General features: G+C 40.8%; 1 protein-coding gene and 1 long non-coding RNA gene across 2 annotated transcripts in view; one reads left to right on the top strand and one right to left on the bottom strand.

Annotated features, from left to right (window-relative positions):
• The window catches only part of SGK1 (serum/glucocorticoid regulated kinase 1), a 146,363-nt gene that overhangs the window by 91,734 nt on the left and 34,142 nt on the right, over positions 1-20,487 (top strand). Inside the window, exon 3 of the mRNA XM_056566587.1 lies at positions 43-115. Coding sequence (XP_056422562.1) covers positions 43-115 — 73 coding nt within the window. The remainder of the gene's footprint in view (positions 1-42; positions 116-20,487) is intronic.
• On the bottom strand, positions 7,242-18,410 carry LOC130362320 (uncharacterized). The gene is made up of 3 exons (XR_008891357.1): positions 18,375-18,410; positions 9,829-10,034; positions 7,242-7,339 (listed from the first exon to the last, which is right to left on the bottom strand). It is a non-coding gene; the product is annotated as an uncharacterized LOC130362320 (long non-coding RNA).

The raw sequence follows: 20,487 nt of genomic DNA, 5'->3' as shown, positions 1-20,487 counted from the left end.
GGAATCCATATAAATACAACATTTCTTATGTTTATGTTTTAGGTGATGAAACCATGCAAAAAGGATGATTTGAACCCAGTCGACCAGAAGACATTTTGGAGTTGTAATGATTCAGGTAAAATCCATGCATACAAACATTTTCTCCATAGGTTGGGTGTATAAATGTTTATTACTTATGCATCTACCACCTCTTCAGCTTGCTATGTGGGCTCTATGTATGATTCTCACCTGCAAACTACCTTTTGTGAGCTCTACTTCTCCAGCCTGTGTGACCTGTCCTCCAAGGTTCCTCTTCCCCCTCGTCCTCCCCCCTCCCAGATACTCTTTAAGGCTATGTTCACATTGTGCTTCATCCTGTTGTTCAGTTCTGAGCACAATTGAATCCACCAGATCCCAACAGATCCTATTGATTTGAATGGGGTCTGTCAAGGATCTGGTAGTTTACCTGAGTTTAGCAGAGAAACAAAATGGTGAATGCACAATTTTTCTCCACTAAACTCCTGTCGTCATGACAGAATTGCTAACGGAGCTCCCTTTAGTTGAGCAATGTGAAAGATGCCTAAGCTGGTGTGCAACTCACTCCCCGGTTATCTTTAATATTGAGAGAGCAGAAGGTTGGTCTGACAGTTTTATGTTTTATTTTTCTCTGAGTAGGAGCTGAAGACTATTTAGAAAGTTACTATTATGCACTCAGCAAAATAAATCAACAATAAAGAAAAAAAATCAGTGCAAAGATTTCCAGTCTTTAACAAAGTATTTAAGCTACATGTGGATGAGGTATTGTAAAATCTATCCATATGAACTGTACTTCAAACTTCTGAGTGTGGAATCTGCACTGAAAATCCAATAACAATCCAGCAGTGTATGATTTCCCTTGCATCTCATAGAAGAGTGCACAGTAATTTCAATGAAAAAAGAACTTTTATTACAAAAGTTCAATAATAAAATGTATTCAATAAAATTCGATAATATTCACAAAAGTGAGTAGTAGTGAGTGGAAAATGTCCAAATTGGTTCTAAAGTGTCAATATTTAGTTTGGCCACTGTTATTTTCCAGCATTATCTTAAAGGAAAATTAACTTATCCCCTATCCACAGAATGGGTGATAAGTTGCTGATCACGGGGGGTAGGACCGCTGGGGTCCCCCACAATCTCCGGGATGGAACCCGGCGCTCACAGATGCTTAATAGGGTTTAGGTCTGGAGACATGCTTGGCCAGTCCATCACCTTTACCCTCAGCTTCTTTAGCAAGACAGCAGTCTTCTTGGAGATGTGTTTGAAGTGTTTATCATGTAGGAATACTGTCTTGCAGCCCAGTCATGCTCTTCTTCAGTATATCACATTACGTGTTGACATTCATGGTCCCCTCAATGAACTGTAGCTCCCCGGTACCAGTAGCACTCATTCAGCACCAGACAATGACACTCACACCACCATGGTTAACTGTAGGCAAGATACGCTTATCCTTGTACTTCTCACCTGGTTGCTGCCACACACGCTTGACAAAATCTAAACCAAATAAGTTTATCTTGAACTAATTTGACCACAGGACATGGTTCTAGTAATCCATGTCCTAAGTCTGCTTGTCTTCAGCAAACTGTTTGCAGAATTTCTTGTACTTCATCTTTAGAAGAGGCTTCCTTCTGGCCCAATAGCAATGCAAACGTAGTTTGATGTAGTGTGTGGCGTATGGTCTGAGAACTGCCAGGCTGAATCCCCACTTTTTCAACCTCTGCAGCAATACTGTTAGCACTCGTATGTCAATTTCCCATAGACAACCTCTAGTTGACCTCTAGGTCTACTTGAACTCCACTTGCTAGCAGTTATTTCTGCAGTACGGACAGGGGAACACTGTATGATGTCCTCTGTCCTGTAGGTCTGGCTATCCGGTGTTCAAATTGGGATCTGGTCTGTATGGGTTCTTTGGTACTGTTTTTTAGATCTGTTATGTAATGCTTTATGGGATATGTATATTGGGATGATGACATGTTATTTAGACTGACATGGTAGAAGTCAAGTAAATTTGTGATATGCAATGTCCTTCTGTGCTTTGACCAATCAACTAGCCATAACAGTTTGGTCTTTTTCAAATAGCTCAGATCATTATACTTGACCATTTTTCTAGATTGCAACATATAGAACAAACTTTAAGAACTGAGGAGGAGATTTATCAAAACTTGTCAGGAGGAAAAGTTGCCGAGTTGCCCATAGAAACCAATCAAATCACTTCTTTCATTTTTGAAAAGGTCTCTGAAAAATGAAAGAAACAATCTGATTGGTTGCTATGAGCAACTCAGTAACTTTTCCTCTGGACAAGTTTTCATAATTCTCCCCCTTTAACTGTGCATTTGATGTTTAATGTATCCCATTGGCAGGTGCCAATGTCATAAGATGATCAATGGGATTTACTTCACCTGATGTTTTATTGTTAATGCTCATCAGTGATGTTGTATAATAATTAAACCAATGTAAAAGTAAAAAAAAAAATATATTCAGGCTTGTGGCAAGTACATTTCAACAATTCCCTAAAGTGAAACATTATAATGGGTTATCCAAATACTTTATTGCATAAGTGAAAGGACTATAAAAAATGACCAAAGGAAAGACCTTGGCTGAAATATTTCTACAATGGACGGAGAAATTTTAAAACTAATGTACCGTGAAATGAGCTACCATGAACAACAGAGACTAAGATTGACATATCAATTTTGTAAAGTGAGAAGCAATGAATAAAAACATGCTAAAAGGAAAGTCTGAAAGTCTGCCTGCAAAACCCCTAAAAGGAATGTATCTCTAAGTTGCATTTTAACCCCTTAAGGACTCAGGATTTTTCGATTTTGCACTTTCGTTTTTTTCTCCTTTCCTTTAAAAAATCATAATTCATAAAATTTTGCACCTAAAAATCCATATGATGGCTTATTTTTTTTGCGCCACCAATTCTTATTTGTAATAAATCAGTTATTTTACCCAAAAATCTATGGCAAAATGGGAAAAAAATCTATGTGCGACAAAATTGAAGAAAAAATGCCATTTTGTAACTTTGGGGGTCTTCAGTTTGTATGCAGTAAATTTTTTCGGTAAAAATAACACCTTCTCTTTATTCTGTGGGTCCATACAATTAAAATGATACCCTACTTATATAAGTTTGATTTTGCCGTACTTCTTGAAAAAAATGCAGGAAAATTTATACGTTTAAAATTGTCATCTTCTGACCCCCTATAACATTTTTTTTTTTTCCGCGTACAGGGTGATATGAGGGCTCATTTTTTGCGCAGCGATCTTAAGTTTTTAGAGGTAGCATTTATGTATTGATCTGACTTTTTGATTGCTTTTTATTCATTTTTGGAATTTTTTTTATATGGGAAAAGGGGGGGTGATTCAAACTTTTATTAGGGGAGGGGTTTTCACTTTTTGTTTGCAATGTTATAGCCCCCATAGGGGGCTATAACACTACACATACTGATATTTTACATTGATCATTGTTATCCCATAGGATAACATTGATCAATGATTCTGCCACTTGACTTGCAGCACTCCAGGATAGTGAAAAACGTGTTACATTTTTTTTCCATCAAACAAAATGTAGATAGATAGATAAAAACAGACTTTATAAGGAACTAAATGTTTAACCTGTTGGGGACCCCTGTACGCCCTGGTCCTGCTTCCCTGCTATGACGCGGGGTCACAGGCTGACACCGCATCATAGCTGGGTGGTCCTGGCGGCTATCAGCCAGCAGGACCTGTGTCTAATGCTGGATATCACCGATCGCGGTGATGCCTGGTATTAACCTCGCAAAGTTGATCACCATATCTAAAATGAAAGTAAATGGTTCCCGGCAGCTCAGTCGGGCTGTTCGGTACCACCGCGGTGAAATACCCGACTCCTCTCCGTCCGATCAGCGATCAGCAGCTCCATGCCTGTGTATGCAATCAGAAGATTGCATGTAATAGTCATGGTGTAAAAACAAGTAAAAAAAAAAAAAGTTAATAAATGTGAATTAACTCCTTCCCTAATAAAAGTTTGAATCACCCCCCTTTTCCCATTTAAAAAAAAAAATATGTAAACAAAAATAAACATAAACATATGTGGTATCACCGCATGCATAAATGTCCAAACTATAAAAATATAATGTTAATTAAACTGCACGCTCAATGGCGTATATGTAAAAAAGATTCCAAAGTCCAAAATTGCGTATTTTTGGTAAGTTTGTATTCCCTAAAAAAACGAAAAGTGATCAAAAAGTCCCATCAAAACAAAAATGGTACCAAAAAAAACTGCAGATCACAGCGCAAAAAATGAGTCCTCATACATCCCGATATGCATGTAGTTTTAATTTATTTTTTGTAGTAAAATAAAATTAAACCTATATAACTTGGGTATCTTTGTAACCGTATGGACCTACAGAATAGAGATAAGGTGTCCTTTTTACAAAAAAGTGCACTGCGTAGAATCGGAAGCTCCCCACTCGCTTCACTCTTAAACAGCAGAGTTTATGCAGTGTAATGTGATTTGTATGTATAAAGAGAGAAATTAAACAGTAACTGTATTCCTAGAGGATCCCTGTGTAAATCAATGTTATGAAGAATTATAATGACAGACATTTATCAACATATTTACCCCAGTTTTTCGGCATAAAATTGTTGCAAAAAATTTGCAATTGCGCCACCGTCTTTTTTCGTGCAACAATCTGCCACGAGAGGGGGGAAAGCTTTTTTTTTTTTTAACCCGCCTTACTAACAACTAAAAAATAGCATACCTAAGCAAACTTTCATAAATGCCCCTCTATAAGATTACATTCGAAGAAATATCCTCCAGGTTACACCGGGTAGATGATGAGGTGAATCTCAGGGTATTCACGTTTGTATGGGGAAGTGGTACAACCAGGACTTCCAATTTTGGAAGCATTTTATACCTCTATTTGAATTCCATGTATACATTTGTTCCACTAGATCATTTCTAGATACCTCATCAACAATCTATCTGTGACAGATGGGACATTGAAAATATAGTCCGCAATACTATGCAATACTATACACGTATGACTGTTTATTCATAACTCCACTGGAGTGTAATAAGACTTACTCTATCCAATCTTCACGAGTGGACTACCTCTACAACAAAGAGACTTTATTATATATAGCACAATTGATCACTTCACTCCGGTAATGACCCTCTATTACCTTTGTTATAGGTTTTGTTTACTGTTTGTAAAAAATGTAAAATTTGTTATTTACTGTATAGTAGTAGTGTCTTTATACTCTAATAAAAAGAATGTTGAAAGAACCTTATTGTTTGAAATCCACTTCTTGCCAGGTTGATTCAGATGCAAACTCAGAGGATGTGATATCTGGTCAATTTCATAAGCCTGAGGTGTTGAAAGGGTAAATTATCTGTGATTCCCAAGCCCAGCGGCATACCTAGAAATCTTACCTTGGTGGAAGATAACTTCCATTTACTTCAAGGTGATCTGGCACATAAATATAATTTTCAAAAGGGACATCATAAAGGTTCCAAAGAAAAAACAAAAAAGTGGCATGTGTAGAGCACCATTCATAATGTTTTCCATATGCCCACCCCCTTTCATATAGGCTACTGCTGCTGTGTCCTCTGCCCAAGCCAGATTAGGGCTATTAACTTATCATGGCCACTCTCATTAACACAGGTACATCACCCATGACCAAAACATGCAACCCTCCACCACTCAAAAAATTATATAATTATGTCCATTTGTAATTATTATACAATAATGTTGCTGCTATACCAGGAGAAAATATTAGCATTAGACAGTGATTAAGGGGATTTTCCAGGTAGAGATTTTATTAGATTTAAAGGAGTTTGTCTCCTGAAAATAAAAATGACAGGTTACTGACTTGCCCTGATGCCTGCCGCTGTCGTTCGGGTGGCCCTCTTCTTCTCCTTGCTTCCTGTGATGTTTGACTCCCGCAAAAAGGCCCACTCACCCCAGTGATTGGCTGACTGGGGATTTCCTGCATGGGATCAGAAGAAGTGGAGAACAGATGGGACCATGTGACCTCAGAATGACAGCAACAAGGGAGAAGGGCAGGTGAGATGTCTTCTTTTTTATTCCCACTGTACTTTGAGGCAAATTCCTTTAAATATTACCACCATACTGTTACTGAACAAAGAGTATGGTGGTAATACACAGAAAAGTATGAACAATGCTGCATATTACTAAATATTACCTCTACACTATGACAACTACCATTATCCCTATAGTATAGAAGTCATTAGAGTAAAGTTACATTGATTCAGAGGTGACATCTTCTCTGATCAAATGCATTCACTTTTACTATCTTCTATATCTGCTCCAAACTGCAATAGAGATCTCTTTCAGCCATGACCCATAGGCAGAGTTTGATGCTCAAACATCTTTAGCTCCTCGATTTTCAGCACCGTCCCCAACTTTTTCTAACCTGCACAAACATCCCATTTAATTGATACCCCAACTCCATCCCTGTTGTTGACCCCTCTGCCCCCCCATTACTGTACCTTCTATGTTACACAGATCCCTCAAATACTGTAATCTAGAAATAATGATGTCATAACTGATACTTGAAAATGAATTTGGCACTCAAAATATGAAGCAAGGTTGCTTTTATTTTTATAGTCCGAAGCTTTGGTCACACTACCAACTACCTCATATGCACGGCGTCTGGCCGCTCCTTACTCTATTTCATCCTTTGCACCAGTCCTGTATTAGGTCCGGTTAGGATGAAATGTTAATTTATCTAAGGACCATAAAAATTAAAGCAACCTTGCATCATACTTTGAGTGCCAAGTTTATTTTCAAGTATTAAGAGGATTGGGATTCCTACTTGAGCACCTACTAAGAGGGAGTGCCATATTTTTCCTACATCGATGTCATAACTGATGTCATTTACCCCCTTCTGATACAGACTGCTCCTTATGCCCACATCTCTTTCACCAGCTAAATTTATGGCTGCTCCTATCTTTCACAGACTACTCAGTATGCCCCCATGTCTCACAGACTGCTCCGTAAGCTGACATCTCTTTCACAGGCTACTGTGTATGCCCCCATTTCTTACATGCTGTTCTGTATCGCCCCATGGCTTACAGACTGTTTCATATACTCCTATTCCTTACAGGCATCTGCATGTGCTCCATTGTACAGCCCCCTTTTTCCCCATGTCACAGACTGCTTCATTTTTACCTATATCTCAAATAATTCAATTTGACCTATCTCATAAACTGCTCCTCACCTTCAGGTACACAGCTCCTTATTCCGCTACCTTATTTGATCCATAGCAGGAAAGTGGATGCTGCTGGTTCTTTCAGTTTCCTGTTTTCCGCTCCATTCTTGAAAAGCAATTTCACAGTGCTTATCATGTTCATTATTAGGGCAGGTTAAACAGCCAAATGCTTCAATAGTATTAAAAGTCCTCTTTACTTCTGAAAAATTCAGACTATCACACCCCCCCTGCCAGGACACCTCAGGTAATCACTTGTTTTCAGCTTTAATGTAAAACATGGCTTTATTTGTTCTTATTGACTACAAATTTGTATTACTATTCAAATCCCTAATCCAGTGGGGTTTGCGATTGTTAAAACAGATATATTGATAGATAGATAGATAGAAACCAGAAGAACAGTACAACTACTAAGAATAAAAAGAAAAAGTATGAAGGTGCCCGCAGTCATATGAGCCTGGGTTAGAGGCTCAAATAATCAAGAAAATCCAAGAAGTCCACAGCACACAAAAATTCAGTGCAAATAGCAAAGTGTTTGTTATATTTCCAGTGCAAAAAAAGTGCTACGTTTTAGCAGCCTCCCACCGCCATTTTCAAGCATGTCACATGTGCGGCTGCAGAAACGTAGCACATTTTTTGCACTGGAAATGGAATAAATACCTTGCTATTTGCACTGAATTTTTGTGTGCTGCGGACTTTTTGGATTGTCTAGATAGATAGATTGATAGATAGATAGATGGATAATTGATAGATAAATAGATAGATAAACAGATAGATAGATAGACAGATATTCAAAAAAAGCTGGGTTTGGGCAGCACTGGAAAAAAGTTGATAGGTGTTAGCTATTTTGGACTTGGTCCCAATGTCCCAAAATATAGGTTGAGGAAAAAATAGCATCACACAGGTACTTTGGTGAAAAAAAAATGTGGCCTTTATTCACTCAACATCAGAGGAGACGTTTCGGCTGCCTCTCGCAGCCAAGGCTTGACAATGGCTGCGAGAGGCAGCCAAAATGTCGCCTCTGATGTTGGGTGAATAAAGGCCACATATTTTTTTCACTGAAGTACCTGTGTGCTGCTATTTTTTCCTCAACCTAGATAGATAGATAGATAGATAATTGATTGATAAATAGATAGATAGATAGATATCATAGAACAATAGATAAATGAATAAATAGATAGATAGATATATGATAGATCGATAGATAGATAAGATAAAACAATAGATAAATAGATAGATAGATAAGATAGAATGATAGTTAGATAGATAGATAGATAGCAAGTAAAGAGGAAAAGCAGCCCACAAAGTTACCAAATAAAAGTTGTGGGTGCAAGCAGACTCAGGGACCCCGGTCCTAGGTCCAACACTTACCATGTTTCCCCGAAAATAAACGCTACCCCGAAAGTAAGCCCTAGCAGTATTTTCAGGGTGGGCTGCAATATAAGCCCTACCCTGAAAATAAGACCTAGGCCAGGGGTAATCAACTAGCGGACCGCGGTCCAGATCCGGACCGTGGCCGCCAGTAATGCCCGCAGACCCGACCCCCCCCCCCCCACGCCCTCCTTTGGCTAGTCCCATATCTAACTATCTATCTTACACCTTCATACCGTACGGAAGCTGTAGCAGGACCTCCTTCTGTTGCTTAGCAACCGGGGCAGGGACGCTGTCACTTTAAAATGTGTACGCATATGCACGGCCGACGTCACGGACGTGTCCCTGCCCCCGGCTGCTAAGCAACAGAAGGAGGTCCGGCCACCGCCGAGAGCTGCAGCTTCCGTACGGTATGAAGGTGTAAGGTACGGTAGTTTATTATGGCAGTGGGGTGGGGGGCACTGTAGGAGTGTGGAGGACGACGGGGGAAGGGGAGGATGGGGGGCTGTAGCAGTGTGAAGGATGGGGGCTGTAGCAGTGTGGAGGATGGGGGGGCTGTAGCAGTGTGGAGGATGGAGGGGGCTGTAGCAGTGTGGAGGATGGGAGGGCTGTGGGAGGATTGGGGGCTGTAGCAGTGTGGAGGATGGGGGGTTGTGGGAGGATGGGGGGCTGTAACAGTGTGGAGGATGGGGGGCTGTGGGAGGATGGGGGGCTGTAGCAGTGTGGAAGATGGGGGGGGAGTGCGGCATCCTCCACACTGCTACAGCCCCCATCCTCCACACTGCTACAGCCCCCCATCCTCCCACAGCCCCCCATCCTACACACTCCTCCAGCCTCCCCCATAAATAAATAAGCCCTACCCTGAAAATAAGCCCTAGTGTGTTTTTTGGGACTAAAATTAATATAAGACCCGGGCTTATTTTCGGAGAAACACGGTATACGAGGAAGGCGACTACAAGTGAGACCACAGAAACGTTGTCATTGTATTTCTGGAATAAAGTTACTCCTTGTTTAGAACACGCCGGTGTGCTGCAGTCACCTTCCTCATATTTAGATAGATAGATAGAGCAATAGATAGAAGAAGAAAAAACAGATAGATAGATAGATAGATGGATAAGATAGATAAGATAGATAGATAGTATTGATAATTGATTGATAAATAGGTAGATAATGATATAACATCTTAAGTAAGTGTTTTGTTTAGGCTTTGTGATGACTAATACTTACATATAGTGCTTTCCTCGTGTGTAGGAGCATACTAGGTTAAGAAATACTGCATGACTTAGCTTGCAGGTGCTGGGGAGCAATTGTTTGTTGCCAGCTTAAGTGGGTGAGTAGGTGGTACTGCTGCTTTTGTGATGTCAGTAATAGCCGGGCCAATGCCAAGTCTTTCCTCGTGTATGATTATAGTCAAACAGAGAAACTCTGTTCTCCTAGAAAGAAAAGAGAGGTCTTTTATGTGATCATAAGGGTTTAATAGTAGGATAAAGAACACACTTACGTTTGTAATCTTTACCTATATGGCAGTTTATTCATTATTTCATTATATATCATTTTATTCAATTGGAAAATTAGTAGCAGAGTAGCAAATTCAGTAGTTACAATATGAATACTGTATGGAATCATAGTTGTAGTATACAAAGGCGTACAGACAATATTACGATTTTAATTTACTCACATGTATTTTACAGCTCAGTTTATTAAGCGTGTTCTCTAGAAACCAACTCTTCACAATGGATCAACTGACATGTAATGAGTCATTTTCATTGTGTATGACTGCTGCACGTGCATCTGTATACCATTGATAAAAGCTATGGCACGTGTCTACCACAGGCCTGAGACTAGGACCCTTCATAGAAAAACTATTTGTTATAGCTGAATGTTTTCTATGTATGATCTAAGTTCAATTTTTTTTTTTTTTTTTTTTTTTTTGAGAGAGAGGTGGCTCAAGCAGATGTATTGAGAGAGTATGGAAACATCTGTGATAGTGTTGGATATATACGTCAAAAGGTTGTATACACAAAATAAAATCTTTGGTAAGGATCTGATCAGCTGGGTGAGCTTCCCACCCAGGGTTGTCGATATAACTTAACCTTTAACAGTATGTATAAAAATATGTTCACCTATGGCGTGTACTCAGGCTGATATTTTCAATACAGCAAAGAAAGAATAAAGCAGGGGGGTCCAATATTTTTTCCTTTTTTATTGTTAGTTTTGCATTCTGAGTGTAATTTACCATCTATATATGAGACTAATCCAAAAGATTTAGAACACTTTGCCTTCCATATGTACATAGTAATAGTGATATATTATAGATTTATTCTAATATGATGCTTTCAATAAATTATTGAGCACTACAATTATGAATGGTAAATGACAACCTACGGTATTCATTTTTAGAAATGCACATTTTAATTGACATTGTGGGAAACACCAAAAAAATATTGAGCTAACAAACAGCCACAGAGAAACAATACATCCCTCACTACCTTATATAATGTATGATTGCTGTGTAAAATGCAGCATATGGCGTCTTTTCTTGCCAGTCAATGATTCAGAATCAAGCTGTTGCACTCATTTGTAGATTTGGCATTATTAGAGTGTAAAACTTCTACACATCACAATTTTACACCACGTAAGCGTTAATAAATATGCATTGCCTGATGGACATATCAGAAATGTTTAAAGGGTACTTGTCAATACAAAAATTTTTTTTTTACATTTCAAAAGTATTTATTGGTCTGGGTCTGAGTGCTCAGAGCCTGACTGATGACAAGAAGAGAAGCTGCAGCCACAGACTTCTGTCCCTGCTCTGAGTCTATGAGACCAGGACAGCTCCATAGTTTTCCATTATAAGTCCACCCTGGTCACATAATATAGAGCTATGAGAGAACATGCTAAAAAAAACACTTCTGACTAATTATTCTTGTTATCGGCTGTCATGGTCTAAATACATGCAAACTTTTTATATTTATATATATATATATATATATATATATATATTACAGCAAGGATGTAATATGCTTTTATTTTTCCAATACTGAATGCACTGCTTTTAAGGTCTCTTGTTCCTTTCAGACCAGAGCATCTGATTAGCTAAAGGTCAGTTAAAGTTTTGCACTCTCAGTGCTTGTTGCTTCCCAAGGTACGGCATGCATTTTACTCCGTACCGCGTCAGGTGAAACAGCATCATGCCTCCTCCCTCGGACCAATTGCCGTCAGTCGTCAGCCGCAACTCTGTCCCCGGTCAGGCGAAACAGCATCCCGCCTCCTCCCTCGGACCAATCCTCCATCAGACGTCAGCCACAACTCCCTCCTCCGTCATCCGAAACTCCCTCGTCCAAAACGTCGTTATCCCTCAGACGATTCTCTCTCAGATGCAACTTCCTGCTGCATAGCAGAGCCGATGCTGCAAAGCATATATAGCAGAGTCGAAACTGTGAAACTTGCACGTGTACTACAGACACTAAATGTTCTACAGAGTCTGTATAGCAGAGCCAACACGGACTCGGCTCTACTACACGGCAGAAAGATTTTTCGTCTGAGGGATGACAGAGTTTCGGATGATGGAGTTTTGGATGACAGAAGAGGGAGGAGGGAGTTGCGGCTGACGCCTGACGGAGATTGGTCCAAGGGAGGAGGCAGGACGATGTTTTACCTGACGCGGGACGGAGTTACCGCTGACGACTGACGATGTCCTAAAATGGATACCGTACCAAAGGCAATTGTATAAGGCCTCATCAAGTGAAAGATATCATACACAAGATAGACTGTATATGACGTCTACAATACATACATAAAGTTCATTGTGCTTTGGTGCTTTTTATGTTTCTTTAGAATGACAGAGAAAAATCTAGTAACATCAGACATAGTGACTCCAAGTCTGTTTTAAAAAGTCTTAGGGAGATTTAACTAGTTGTAAGTCCATGCTCACAATGGCCCTCATTTACTATTCTAAACCCGACTTCTTTTGTCGGGTTTTTTTGTCGCATCTTTGTCTGCGCCATGTCGTTGTTGTGGATTTTTTCCGGACAGCTCAGAGGAGTTGGAAACCAAAACCAACAAAATGCACGTGCGACAAACAAGATGCGACATAATAATAAATACCAGGGGAAAAAAGCAGTCGGGTAAGAAAGCAAGATAGACTTACTGTTACGCCGAGCGCTCCGGGTCCCCGCTCCTCCCCGGAGCGCTCGCTACACTCTCGCTACTGCAGCGCTCCGGTCAGATCCACTGACCCGGTGCGCTGCGATACCGCCTCCAGCCGGGATGCGATTCGCGATGCGGGTGGCGCCCGCTCGCGATGCGCACCCCGGCTCCCGTACCTGACTCGCTCTCCGTCGGTCCTGTCCCGGCGCGCGCGGCCCCGCTCCCTAGGGCGCGCGCGCGCCGGGTCTCTGCGATTTAAAGGGCCACTGCGCCGCTGATTGGCGCAGTGGTTCTAATTAGTGTGTTCACCTGTGCACTCCCTATTTATACCTCACTTCCCCTGCACTCCCTCGCCGGATCTTGTTGCCATTGTGCCAGTGAAAACGTTTCCTTGTGTGTTCCTAGCCTGTGTTCCAGACCTCCTGCCGTTGCCCCTGACTACGATCCTTGCTGCCTGCCCCGACCTTCTGCTACGTCCGACCTTGCTTCTGTCTACTCCCTTGTACCGCGCCTATCTTCAGCAGTCAGAGAGGTTGAGCCGTTGCTAGTGGATACGACCTGGTCACTACCGCCGCAGCAAGACCATCCCGCTTTGCGGCGGGCTCTGGTGAAAACCAGTAGTGACTTAGAACCGGTCCACTAGCACGGTCCACGCCAATCCCTCTCTGGCACAGAGGATCCACCTCCTGCCAGCCGGCATCGTGACACTTACAACCCGATTTTCTAAGTAAATGAGGGCCAATGTATATCTGCTAAGCATATGCATCAAGAAATGCTCCTGGTGTAAATTATGAATGTGTCTAATAGACCACTATGCACCTTAGAGCATGCTGCATTTTGCGATAAAAAGGGTCACCACAAATATATACGTTTTTTACAATGGTGGTCCAAGGACACTGTATGCAATTGTGTGGATGAACCCGATATAAACAGAACCAAAACTGAAGTGGTAGCCAATTGGAAAAAAAAACCCTATCCACATGACCTATCAGGTATTATGGACATCATAGAGAAAGGGAACCATGGTTGGGACCCAATTCTATTTTTTCAGACTGGAAAGTAAACTCTCACTTTAGAACACTAAGCATAACCTGGTTTTACAAAATCATTACACCGCATTTTAATAATAATAGCAATCCAGCTAGGAAAATTTCTTGAAGAAAATATGTTGGGTGATCTAAAAGCATAGCGGCTCAAGAAATCAATGAGAATTGATTTTAATACAGTTACGATGTAGCTAGGAAAAAGTAGCTAGATAGATAAAGGAGGGTGTGCTGGGCTGCTTTTGAAACCTGTCATATCGCAGAAAAAAATATTGCATATATATGTTACTCCCTAGGTCACGCATGTGATATCAGTCTGAAAAAAGAAAATAGCAACCGGTACCGGCGCCTCGTGTATTACCCTAGGTAAGACAGCACAAGGTCCTATGTAGGACCAGACAGAACCATATAGATGGCCGCTCACCTTGTGTAGGAAATAGATAAGCCTATCACCCAAGAGATAATGGGGTACTGCATGGGTGGAGTCACTGCAAAGCCTTCTGGGTTGCAGGAATAGACACCGCTATCCTGGTATGGTTGAGGTTAAATGGAGCAGAAAATAACCCTGAGTGAATGGCGCTGCAGACTCACTAATAGGAAATGCACATAGACTGGATAGGTACAAAATGTCCTCAGTAGGACCATTTATTGAAGTGCATGACAAATAAAAATAAAAAATGTTGCGATGACGCGTTTCGGGAGGAACCCTCCCTTCCTCAGATCGTTTTTTTTATATGTCCAGCTTCTGTATTTGGCTCACAAGAAGGGGTGTGTCCGAGGCAAGCACTAAGAACTTCATCTTCATCCAGTCACCACATTCTGCTTTGTAACCCCTTCCTCTCTGTTTTCAGACAAGAGTCTGATAGACAGGACAGGAGTGAGCACAGAGGAGTGTATGTCCCATTCTCACTTCCTGGACTTTTTCTCAGCCTGTGCTTCAGCTGGGACAAAGATGGTCATGCAGTGATGCAGTGATGCACCAGAAAACTTATGTTAAGTGACTAATCATCACACAACATTCGATCAAAACCACAGGAGTGAAGAAATAGTTATATACAGAAATGTTTTATAAGAACTTACATGTTTATTACCGCAATAGTAGATATCAGGCATGGACTTGTAAATGACAAAGAAGTCCTTTTATTTGTTAATTACTGACACTTACGCAGGTTCTACATAATCAGCTACAAAGTCCTTGGACTTTCCCCAGGCTGGTTAACAAGAAGCTTATAAGAGAGATACCACAGTTTCATACAAATAGTGTGAATCCAGGATGTTATATCTATAGTATATAACATGCACTGACATGCTTATACTGTACACTATGAAGGCTTTGGATACATATTCTCAGACAGCTGAAGGGGTGGTATACAGAACTTACAGTCTTTATCAGGAGGGAGGAGGTAGTTTTGTTTGTTTTTCTGTGCAGCTGTTGAACCTCAAGAGCTGACACATTTTGATACAGTGGATACATTAGACACTGATCAACCATAACATTAATAATCACAAGCTATAATGTTTGCTTAATGTCCAAGTTTGCTATGTTTGCACAACTCCCAATGATGCCTATAGTAGTTAAGTAACTGTGTAAAACTGCCCACTATTTTAGACACTCGTTCTTGAAATAGATGCTATTTCCAGAGGTGGGGCCCGTATATTTTATACTCCTTTTGTAGCATCTTATCACCCTAAGAACAAAAGGATCAGGTATCTAAACATATCAACTGTTTAGGAATAGTCTAGAGAACCCAGCTTTTGAACAGATATCACCTGCTACGCTAAAGGCCCCTATTTATATTAGAGGATTAGCCAATCCCACTAAAAATGGTTGGTTGGGCCATTATATGTATATCGTTTATGAAGGCCTTAAGAATAGCAGGTGATATCTGTCCAAAAACTGGGTGACTTTCTCTATGTCTTTCTGTTTATATCAAGATACTATTGCTGAAGAATATAGGAGAGTAAACAATGTAGTAGCCACTGCCATAGCAAGAATAATGGGGGAGATTTATCAAAACCTGTGTAGAGGAAAAGTTGACCAGTTGCCCATAGCAACCAATCATTTTGCTTCTTTCATTTTTCAGAGGCCTTTTTAAAATGAAAGAAGCGATCTGATTGGTTGTTATGGTCAACTGATCTACATGCCACTTTTTTATTGCAGACGTTATGCTGTAGATTTTGTATAGGCTGCAGATTTCATGTTGTGGATATCATGGGTGGTAAGTTCATGGCCAGATTCTAAAAAGTTATATATATATATTTTAAATACTACCTATTCTACATGCCACATCAGAGAGGCAACGGGAGACTAAGAAGATAAATTATTGGCTCAAAAATTGGTGTCGGAAAAAGAAGTTTACCTTTTTTTGGAGAACTGAGACAAAATTCTCTGTCGCTGCAGACTGTATAGTAGGGAGGGGAGGATGCAGCTGTGTTGGGGGAAAATAGGGCTAGAAGGTTAAAGAAATGTTCAAACCAAAGGTGCCTATACACCAGATAGCTATCTGCCAAATAATTGTTCAACTATGGGGCTATGTAACTTCAATTGCAAACACTTGAGACAGAAAATTACCCTGAACCAGTATATATACAGTACAGACCAAAAGTTTGGACACACCTTCTCATTCAGAGTTTTCTTTATTTTCACGACTATGGAAATTGTAGATTCACACTGAAGGCATCAAAACTATGAATTAACACATGTGGAATTATAGACATAACAAAAAAGTGCGAAAAAACTGAAAATATGTCATATTCTAGGTTCTTCAAAGTAGCCACCTTTTGCCTTGATTACTGCTTTGCACACTCTTGGCATTCTCTTGTTGAGCTTCAAGAGGTAGTCACCTGAAATGGTTTTCACTTCAAAGGTGTGCTGGTGTGGAGGAGGAGGTGTGATGGTGTGGGGGTGCTTTGCTGGCGACACTGTTGGGGATTTATTCAAAATTGAAGGCATACTGAACCAGCATGGCTACCACAGCATCTTGCAGCGGCATGCTATTCCATCTGGATTGCGTTTAGTTGGACCATCATTTATTTTTCAACAGGACAATGACCCCAAACACACCTCCAGGCTGTGTAAGGGCTATTTGACCAAGAAGGAGAGTGATGGGGTGCTGCGCCAGATGACCTGGCCTCCACAGTCACCAGACCTGAACCCAATCCAGATGGTTTGGGGTGAGCTGGACCGCAGAGTGAAGGCAAAAAGGGCCAATAAGTGCTAAGCATCTCTGGGAACTCCTTCAATACTGTTGGAAGACCATTTCAGGTGACTACCTCTTGAAGATCATCAAGACAATGCCAAGAATGTGCAAAGGAGTAATCAAGGCAAAAGGTGGCTAGAACCTAGAATATGACATATTTTCACACTTTTTTTGTTATGTTTATAATTCCACATGTGTTTTGATGCCTTCAGTGTGAATCTACAATTTTCATAGTCATGAAAATAAAGAAAACTCTGAATGAGAAGGTGTGTCCAAACTTTTGGTCTGTATCTCATTATTTAATTACTGCACCATAGGTGAATAGCTTCTCATGTTGTATCTATATACTCATGTTTTATCTATATCTTTGTGCTAGCAGTGTGCTGCTGTATTCACCTGTTGCTGTATATTTAGCCAAGCAGCCTGCACCTGTAAGCCAGGTCCGTATAATAGTTTGGAATCAATAGTGCTGGCCAACTTATTCTTTGTTATATATGTACCCTGTTTCTCCGAAAATACACCCTACCCCAAAAGTAAGCCCTAGCAGGATTATCAGGGTGGGCTGCAATATAAGCCCTACCCCGAAAATAAGACCTAGACCAGGGGTAATAGTAAGTTACCGTAACTGAGTCGGGGCAGGGACGCTGTCGCTTTAAAACGTCCGCACCCCCGGCTGCTAAGAAACAGAAGGAGATCCTGCTGCCACCGAGAGCTGCAGCTTCCATACAGTACAAGTTGCGGACGCTACCGTATGAAGGTAGGGAAGTGCTGGTCTCCGCTGGGGATGAAATGTGTACCGTAGTTTATTATGGCAGAGGGGTGGGGGGCACTGTAGGAGTGTGGAGGAGGATGACGGGGGAAGGGGAGGATGGGGGCTGTTTTTGTGGAGGATGGGGGGCTGCAGGAGTGTGGAGGATGGGGGGCTGCAGGAGTGTGGAGGATCGGGGGGCTGCAGGAGTATGGGGGGGCTGCAGCAGTGTGGAAGATGGGGGCGCAGCATCCTCCACACTGCTACAGCCCCCCCATGTTGTTCAAGGTACATACCGTAAATAAATAAGCCCTACCCTGAAAATAAGCCCTAGTGTGTTTTTTGTGACAAAAATTAATATAAGACCCGGTCTTATTTTCGGAGAAACACGGTATATATATATATATATATATATATATATATATATATATATATATATATATATATCCACAATACATATAACAACAACACATTAACGGGGGGACATTAGTACATCCACACAGAAGATATATTTTGAGTGCCATCTAACCACTTGTAAATTGTTATACGAAATTAAAGGGTTACTCCAGCGTAGAAAATTTTTAGACCATCATCCCCATGCTGCCGGTATGTAAAGCAACAACCTGGACTTACATGACTCTGCTCCCGCGATGCCCTGGTATATTGCCAGCAGTCAACACAGCACACTGCTGATCAGCTAATCGCAGCCTCAGTGATGTCACACCTCAACCAGCCATAGGCTAAGAGCCAGTGTGACGTATTAGCAAAGAAGAAAGAGGAACAGTGTCAGGGCTCAATACCAGCAACCAAGAAGAAGATGGCACAGGAGAACCGGGTCACTGTAAGAGTAAGTCCTGGTTGTTGTTTTATATCCCAGCAGCCTTGGGATCATAGATTAAAAACGTTCGACGCTGGAGTACCCCTTTAATACCACAAGGTAAAAATGAACAATGTGTGGAAACATACAGTTAAACCACACTACCATTCCATCACAATCATTGTCATGAACTGAAGAAAGCTAAAAAAAAATAAACTAAATAATAAACTTTAGCTACAAAACTGCAACCATGTGTGAGAACACATAGTATATTCATATGCACAAGAATGATATCATACCCCGCAATTACCCTTATGTAACGTTAGTTAAAGGGGTACTCTGGTGGAAGACTTTTTTTTTTTTTTTTTTTTTTTTTTTTTATGAACTGGTGCCAGAAAGTTAAACAGATTTGTAAATTAGTTAGTTTTTGATATTATGCTGAGAAGCAATTGGATCATTGTCCAAGATTGTAGATGTTCACCATGTCTGTCTTCTACCTGAATTCACATTGGGGGAGATTTATCAAAACCTGTGCAGAGGAAAACTTGCCCAGTTGCCCATAGCAACCAATCAGATCACTTCTTTCATTTTTAACAAGGCCTCTGCAAAATGAAAGAAGCGATCTGATTGGTTTCTATGGGCAACTAGGCAAATTTTACTCTGCATAGGTGTTGATATATCTCCCCCATTGTGTTTTCTATCCCCTCTTTTTTTTGTTGTTTGAACATGTGTCTGCACTCTTCCCCACCCCCTCAGCCCAATCCTATATAAGTAGTAGTTAGCTACACATGGGCCATTTCTTTCCTAGCAGCCTCCCAGTCTGACTGGGAGAGCATGGTAAGTGAGCTATTTCACCTTGTTCACACTGGTGTGGTGCTGTGCGGCTTCCGTTGCTGCCGTGGCGCCGTGTCTGCGGGGGGGGGGGGTGCAGCCCATACACTGGTTTGAGTGGCATTGGGGCCGCTCTGCCAGTTGGGTCGTTCCCCCTGTGGGCACTGGTGTCGCGGCGGTGGTGGTCGCCGCCCAGTGCTATGCCATTTTATGCTAGGGACGTTAGGTACCCACTCTAAATAGGTGGCCTTGACGTGGCGAGTGGGCTTGTACTTTTTGATCAAAAATGTATACTAACAACCTGTTAGTTTTTGATATTATGCTGAGAAGCAATTGGATCATTGTCAAAGATTGTAGATGTGCACCATGTCTGTCTTCTACCTGAATTCAGATTTGTAAATTACTTCTATTAAAAATCTTAATCCTTTTAGTACTTTTTAGCAGCTGTTTGCTACAGAGGAAAATCTTTATTTTTTTAATTTCTTTTTTTGTGTTGTTCACAGTGCTCTCTGCTGACACATGATGCTCATATCAGGAACTGTCCAGAGAGGGAGAAAGTCCCCATAGCAAACCTATGCTGCTGTGGACAGTTCCTGACACGGACAGAGATGTCAGCAGAGAGCACTGTGGTCATGATGTCAGCAGAGAGCTCTGTGTTCCAAAAAGAAAATGATTTCCTCTATAGTATTCAGCAGCTAATAAGTACTGGAAGGAATTTACAAATCTGTTTAACTTTCTGGCACCAGTTCATTTAAAAAAAAAAAAGTTTCCCACCAGAGTACCCCTTTAACCTATATCCATATTACAAGAAATAAAAGTAAATGTTTTTGTAATTTAACAATTCAGCACATGGAGACAGTGAATATGTTATAAATCAGGTGTGCATGCAACAAAAGTACATCAAGTACTTAATCCGCCCCATTTTACCAGTGTTGTACATGTAATAATCTTTGTGCTGCATTTGTATAATGTCCCAGCCAAATACAATTATATCCAATTATATTGAATGACACATAAATTACATAATTTCTTTATTACTTTCCTTATTATTTTATTATCCCCTGCATTTTAGTAGGATTTATTGAATTATCACACTAT

Source organism: Hyla sarda, chromosome 3 (assembly GCF_029499605.1).
Source record: "Hyla sarda isolate aHylSar1 chromosome 3, aHylSar1.hap1, whole genome shotgun sequence".
Lineage (NCBI taxonomy): Eukaryota > Metazoa > Chordata > Amphibia > Anura > Hylidae > Hyla > Hyla sarda.
The sequence above is the reverse complement of the archived record's forward strand: the minus strand, read 5'-3'. Positions and strand labels throughout refer to the sequence as shown.